Here is a 7,319-nt window from a genome sequence, read left to right as displayed (position 1 = left end):
TTATCACTTGCAGTATTAACAATAGCCCAGAAAACCACGTGTTGGCATGTAAAATGCTGGGAACCTGAAACAGATTCTTTTCATTAATCGCACCTGTGGAATATATAATGCAGTAATAGATCAATGAAAAATGTACCGACGACGTTTCCTTGTGATGTGTTTTTATTTAAAGTGGGCATAAATTTATGTTCAAGATACAGGTTCAGGTGCTTACACATGAATGAATGACTTAAAAATATACGTTGATAAAAGAATTCGCCGGTCTTGTTAATCGAAATCGTTTAAATGTAACTCGCGCATGCGCGTTCATCACGCCCATATATTTTTTAACGACTACCGCACGCGAGGTGCGGTCGCTGTGGTAACAGCTGTCCATGGTGCTGACGCAGGCTTTAATGACAGAAATTGGAATTTGTCAGTAAAGCAGCAGCGGTGTCCGTAGAGGCGCCTGTAATGCGCCTGTTATTCAGCTTTCTGCGTGTTCTGCGTGTGAGTGAAGCGTTCACACAAGTCAGGTGTTTGCGCCTATATTTCATAATATTTTAAATAAAAATGCTAGTATAATCCACACGAACATATAGGACTTTGTAGTTGGCTTTTCATAGCGGTGACAGTGTAGAAGACCTCGTGGCGCAACGGTAGCGCGTCTGACTCCAGATCAGAAGGTTGCGTGTTCAAATCACGTCGGGGTCATAACTTTTTCAAAATCGTGACTCTCACACGTCATGAATAAATGCTAAGAAAATTCAACTACAACAGCAGCACGGAAAATCAAAGGGAAATCGATGTTTGGCTTGTCGGCGTTACATGTCTAACAATAACTTCATCTCGGAGCTCTCTACTCTCTGAGGTTGCTCTGCATAAGAGAGCAAGCAAGGCAAACAGTTTACAACAAACAGAGATGAACATGTAAATGGGCACACGGCGTTTATAAACAGATAAAAGTGCTTTTCAGCTAAAAACAGTCAAGAACAACAAATACGGAGTGTTTTTTTTAACAATAGCGTCATTTTTGTTAGCTCTTGATGTGAAGAAGCAGTCTGTTGAAGACTGGTTTAGCAGCTAGTCTACTGTACAGGGCTACTCTGCAGGAGGGTTCAATCTGGCACAACACCCTGCACTTAAAAAAGATGAAGAACTGGGTCAAAACAGTTCTTATGAGGGACATATTCAGATTTAATGAATATGACAAGTCACCCAGCCCCAGACGTTAACTTTGTTACCATAAACTGTGTTTATCTCAGAGCAGGTCCTTCGGTGCCTAAGCATGGTCTCTCTTAACACTGTTATTCACGAGAAAGGGCTAAATCTTTGAAGGAAAAATGGTGTGTTTTACCTACAAAACAAAGCAAAAAAACATTTCCCCTCGCTACCTCCATCTTTTTGTTTGACTTGTAGGTCTTGTTTAAATGTTCCTTTCAGAAACTAGGCCCTTTTAAATGATCAGCGCAACATGTGCAAATAAACACATTTGATTTCAGAGATCAAGTTACAATGTGCTCTGACAGGCTCTGGAAAATCGCAAAAACATAAATAAAAAATCCGCAAGTGTAACACAGCGAAAGGCAACATTTATAATCCATGAAATCACACTGCTAAGGCCACGCTAACACCCTTCTCAGTGTTCGTAGGCCCGCCCCACAAACACATCAATTAAAGGCTCGAGGCTTAATCCAAACAAGGCTTGACAGGAAAAGATGTAATATTTCTAAGAGCCTGCAGATGGGGCTATTTCAGCTTTCAGAAACACGCAGAACTGGAGGTTAAAGAATGCATTTCACTGTGAATCTGAAAGGCAAATTTTGTAAGAAAAAAAATGCAAAAATGTTATTTATATGTGTTACATCTTACAAAGATGCATGGTTAGTCTGAGGTTAATTTGTTTAAATGTTTTGCTGCATTAGTTATTGATGGGGTTTCAGTGTAGCCCTGAGCTACTAATGAACTAAAGGAAAGTGTAATTAGCCCCACTACTGGAGAAATAACACATGCCTCGGCATGCAACACACTCTGAACATTAACGGGACTTATATTAGGTGATGTTAGACAACACTGAGTGTGATTTAAATATCAAAACAGCAGTTGTTTTTTTTTATTAGAGTTGCATCAACATGCACGTGAGGCAAAAGGCCAATGTCTAATAACTTTAAAACTGTATAGAGGAAAATTTAACTGCATAGTTTCATTGAGTAGATGCCCATATAACCCAAAAGTTCCTGAGGGGATTTGAACAACACTGTTCTTCAGGATTTACACTGTACTTTAAGTACAGACATTCTTTACTTAAGTAGAAGTACAGATACTTGGGTAAAAATACATAAATACACACACACCCACACCTAAGCAGAAAAATATTACAGTCAGGGGTTAAAGTGGGATTTGGCAGGCAGGGGAACCTTAAGATCTGTTGCAGTGGCTCAGCGTGAGAAAAAGAATCACAGCTTTTCTTTGTGTACAGGCTGTGATCAGCTGACCTGTGCTGCTACTCTGAGGTTTACTGCTGTTTATGGGTTTACACAACTGATTTCAACAAGATGTAAGTGGATCATTCACAAGCTAACTTCACTGATTTCGATCCGCTACACTGACAGTATTGTTTATGCTCCCTTTGTACTAGACTGTATACAGTTAGTAAAAGGGTGGAATTGAATGAATCACTACAAGCATTATCAGCTTAAATTTAAATTCATCTCTACAATATTTTATATACCCCAACTCTGACCACAATTACCACAGCTGCTATGCACCAGTCTAACATAGTGTTTTACAGTAAAGTCACCACAGTACAGCAAACTAACCTGTTTATCCTGCACAACTGCGAAGGATTTTCATGCAACCTTTCAGCAACCCCGAGTATACACCTTAGTTTGTTTTGAAGAATGTTTCACAATTATATCATATAACTTACATGTAAGTTTAGCTTTCCAGTTGATGTCACTGAGCATCCTTACCTTTAAATATAACCTCTCTTTTTCTTCTCCTGTCCTGTCTTTCGTACGTCTTTTACTTTTTCTTCGTCTCTGAGTGAACTTCTTTCCAAAACAGCAGCTGGACCTTTAGCTAGCAGACACACTGTGCAACAGACTGCCACTGGTTGCTGATGTTTGTTAAGCTGATAGAAAGGTTTCATTTAAAATTACCTGCCACTTAAAAAACGTTACTCCCGTTATACTTGCTCCTCTACTGCAGTAGCTTGATGGTGAAGTACTGCGACTGCAACTTACGTATATCTGCAACAAAAATGCCATTCTGGATCATTCTGGCCCACTTTAAACCTTGAACATTGCGTTATTTACTATATGTCTTGCCTCTGTGAGCCCTTTGAGTTTGATAAGCCCTGCTGATGGTTACACCAACACGATGCATGCTCAATCGTCCAGGCTTTCCCCTAACTTATAAACAGTAAATTTGCATAATGACTGAAACTAGCACCACTGATGAAAATGGGCTTTGAGTTCAGTTTCTTGATCATTAATATGCAAATTGTCATGACCATTTATCAACAACCACTGATCAATGGCCATGAGTACGTTGTCAAACCAGCTTTGACAAATGTCCAGCTGGGATAACCACATTTACTCAGGGCCTTCTTCTTGATATGATGTTCCTCTGCTTCCCTGGCCACTGTACCTGTGGGGATGGTGTTCACTCTGACGACACCCCGTTTGTGCTCCAGTGGATAATTAGAGTCAGACCTTAAATATAGATCTGGATGCGATGGTTTACGATACACAGCGACTTTTAAATGCTGATGGAAATCTCACCGTCTAACAAGGCTAACCTGCCACTTTTCATATCCTCCCTGGTGAGCTCGATGTGCTTGTCTACAGTCTTTTATGTATCATTGTTTCCTTTATTTAGGCTGCTATTTTCTGGGAAATAAAAAAGATCCCTTGCTTTAAACCTTAAAGTAAGGAGCCTGTTTTGAAAATGTAAGGAGTAGAAAGTAAAGATGTTTGTGTTAAACTGTAGGGTGTAAAAGTAAAAAGTTGCCAAAAAATAAATAAAAGTGCTGATACCTGAAAATTCAACCTGAGTACAGTTATTTGTACTTTAGTGCTTACCACCACGATTGTTTACTGACATGCTGATACTTTCATCATGTCTTCAGGGCCCTGTTTCACTCCAGCTACAGTGTGCTTTCTCTAATATCTGCCTTAAACATGGAAACTCAAGTGCCATGATCCCTCACTTCACTGCTCTTGGGCCTTCTCTGTTCTCACATCGAACATTTAAAATTGAATGTTCATGTGAGATCCAGGGATGAGTGATTTCCTCCTCTGAGCTTTTACTCCACTCTACAAATTTAGCAATAACAGCGATGTCATTAATAGAGATGTCATATTAGAATGTTTTGGTGAGTGTGGAGGAAGGATGTAGTAAATTCCACATGCGTGAGCGAGCCTGTTTAATGTCATCTTGTGGTGGTGAGCGAATATGTCAGGACTCAGGTATGACCTCCGCTCCTGTGACCATGTCAGAGCACGTCTTGTGCCTGCTTTTGTTTACGATGCCCCCTTTGTAGAAGGCAAGTCTGAAAATGTGTGAGTGAAGAATGTGGATTATCCTAGGTTCAGCAACCAATGGAAGTGTGTGGTGGTGGTGGTTTGTGTATTTGGGATAAATGGACTCAGGATTCATCAGACTGTAGATTTTGAGTATGACTAGACTTCCAAACGTTTGCTGCACCACAGAGCATTGAAGCAGCAGCATGAATCATGTTAATCACACTATTTTTAATGCTAGAAACATATTTATGAACCCTGCTACCCTCCATACATATGCTTGTGTTACATTTCTTTCTGAATTGTTGTATATAATCATGTTTTCAGTTAGGCAGCTGGGAACAGCTGCTTCTGTGCGATGATTATCAGCAAGGAATATGAAACCCAGGGACAGCGCTCGGGTTTTCCTGAGTGTCCTGCCCCCCTTCCTCCTGCATTCCTGATGTGCAGTGGACAAACTGCAAACCACCTTCTGAACTTATCTTACTATGGCAGTTGAGGTAAGCAAATGAGCTTGATTAATGGGGGGGAGAACTGACATGCTCACTGATGTTCCCTGCAGAAATCTCTCATGCAGACAGTCACAGTGGATTTTACGGGCACAACTTGATCTTCTTTCATATGTAAAGAAATGCAGTTGATATTAAGCCGTATTGATTAAACAACAACAATGTGGGGCTGCAGGCACAATTACTTTGCAATTTTGTATCCATGCTGTTAAGTGAATTCCCATTTTTGTTGCTAGCTTGCTAGCACCACTGAACTCACACATCTGAGTCTTATCAATGCACACTTGAATAAAGAACTTAGTTTGCTTCATCAAACTGGTCCCAGTTTTATGTACTTGAATTTTTTTCTCCTACACCACTCTACACCACTAGATGGAGTATTTGTAGCATTTGTTAAAACGGAAGCGCATGGCAGAGCCCAGCTTGTCAAAGTATGTTCGCTTTAAGTTTTTTTTGCATCTGTTTTGCAGTCTGTATGAACTTCACTGGAAGCTGAAGCTGTTATTGCTTCTGTTCTGGTGTCAGATAAGTTTCCATTGCTCAGAAAAGTCAGAATAGAAACAGTTAAGGGATTGGTATTGCATTGATAGTGCATGTCTAACCCTGGAGTGATGAATATATAAAAAGAAATGCATGCAGCAGTGGGGTTAGACATGTGTGGTGAGACATCAAAGGACAAACACTATTATAGTAACATATCAAAGCAGGTTTCAAACCCTCAAGTTCACTTTAGATCTTGCACCAATCACAGAATCATACAGTGTTAGGACAAAGGAGGTGGGGGGCAGATGCATCTCGTGCAGCCGTGTTCATCGTGTGCACTCATTTGAACCACATTGGACCAGAAAGAGTAGGAGCTGCAGGGATAGAGAGGAGCGCCGCAGAAAGGTTGCAGCTATTATCATTGAATTGGGTCATACTTTCTATCCAGCCTTGGGCTGATTTTTCTCATCCTGCACTGCAGGTCAATAATTTATTACATTAATATATTCTTTGCAATCAGCATAGTCAAATACAAATGAGACTTTGTTCTATGCAACTCTGTCTGATAACATTCTGCCTTTTATTTTGCACTATTCATTAAAAATGAAATTCAGCATCCATCACCACATTCATCAGATCAACGCGCGGTAATGCACGGGCACTGCTTACTCCAATATGCCTGCCCTCCAAGCTTGAGCCCACAGGAGGCCACTGGCTTGCGGTGACTCCCACACTCGTGGATCTCAGTTCGATATTACCCACAGGAATGGCCTGTAGGATAGTCAGAACATCTGTACTTAAATATTTCTAGCATGAAAAGTGAATCCAAAATAAACCTTGGCTCATGCCTTAAACAACACAAACTTGCCTGGAAAACTACCCAAGGCCTCCAGACCCCCGCCGCCCCCCTTCAGAGTTTGTATGGAGCCCACAGGTCATTTTTTACCCTGTTACCCTCTAGTGACTTAATCCAGCCCTGCCCCCCATCGTTTCAAAGACCACAGCATTATAACTACTAATCACATGGGGGGAGGGGGGGGGGGTTACCCCTTTTAAGTTATATTTTAGTTATACTGGTTACTCTCCACTGTGATATCAGGTCAGAAATAATGCGGGTTTTGTTGGATAAAATGTTCCATTACCCTATCAGTCCTCACCATTCTCTGCTCATGACCACCTGCCAGTTTTTACAAGTTTTTATTTAGTTTTTCAAATTCATGTATTATATGATAAGAACGCAGGGAAATGTAAAGTGAACTGAGATGGATCAGCCCGCGCTGGGAACATTCTTCGTGCCTGCTCTGACATGTGGGCGCACACGCAGTGTCGGTTGTCAGCTGTCCAGTTGTGCGCTCTCGCTGGGGAGGCTTTTTCTGCTGGGAACTTTCTGTAAGTGAGTCAACACCGCACAGGGAGGACGCCACCCAGCCCTGCCGCTGGATCTTATGCTGGGCTTCTCTCTTCTCCTTCGAGGACGCAGGGCACAAAGACGAATCCGCTTGGGTCGACAGGCTGGGGGTTTCGGTGTTTTCTGCTCCCACGCAGCGCCGGGGATGGTTATTGTCGCTTTGACGCGGCTTTTTCCTCTTTGGAATTAACGCGGCGGAGGAAAGAAAAAGGAAAGAAATGAAAGTGACGGTGTGCTTCGGGAGGACCCGGGTGGTCGTTCCGTGTGGAGATGGGAATGTAAAAGTCCAGAGTCTTATCGAACAAGCGGCCATGAGGTACAAAAAGGCGATCGCAAAGGTAAGTCCCCGGCAACACACACCTCAGCCCCGGGGTGATTTCTGTAAACGCTCCGCGGAGCAGCGTGCCGAGTCCA

At 41.9% G+C, this 7,319-nt stretch overlaps 1 protein-coding gene and 1 non-coding gene across 4 annotated transcripts in view; both read left to right on the top strand.

The window, feature by feature from the left end:
- Window positions 1-621: 621 nt before the first annotated feature.
- On the top strand, window positions 622-693 carry trnaw-cca (transfer RNA tryptophan (anticodon CCA)). The gene has a single exon. It is a non-coding gene; the product is annotated as a tRNA-Trp (tRNA).
- A 6,093-nt stretch (window positions 694-6,786) lies between these two features.
- Window positions 6,787-7,319, top strand: part of LOC146510974 (partitioning defective 3 homolog) — a 377,572-nt gene continuing 377,039 nt past the window's right edge. For 2 of the 3 annotated variants that reach the window (XR_014876129.1, XR_014876128.1), the window contains exon 1: window positions 6,790-7,243. Coding sequence is in view for 1 of the 3 variants with exons in the window: in XM_085172912.1 (XP_085029038.1) it covers window positions 7,124-7,243 (120 nt within the window). In the remaining 2 variants the exon portion in view is untranslated. Of the gene's footprint in view, window positions 7,244-7,319 lie in introns of all 3 variants that reach the window. The other variant, XM_085172912.1, reaches the window with a different exon arrangement.

This window comes from Neolamprologus multifasciatus, chromosome 9, assembly GCF_963576455.1.
Source record: "Neolamprologus multifasciatus chromosome 9, fNeoMul1.2, whole genome shotgun sequence".
Taxonomy (NCBI): Eukaryota; Metazoa; Chordata; class Actinopteri; order Cichliformes; family Cichlidae; genus Neolamprologus; species Neolamprologus multifasciatus.
The sequence above is the reverse complement of the archived record's forward strand: the minus strand, read 5'-3'. Positions and strand labels throughout refer to the sequence as shown.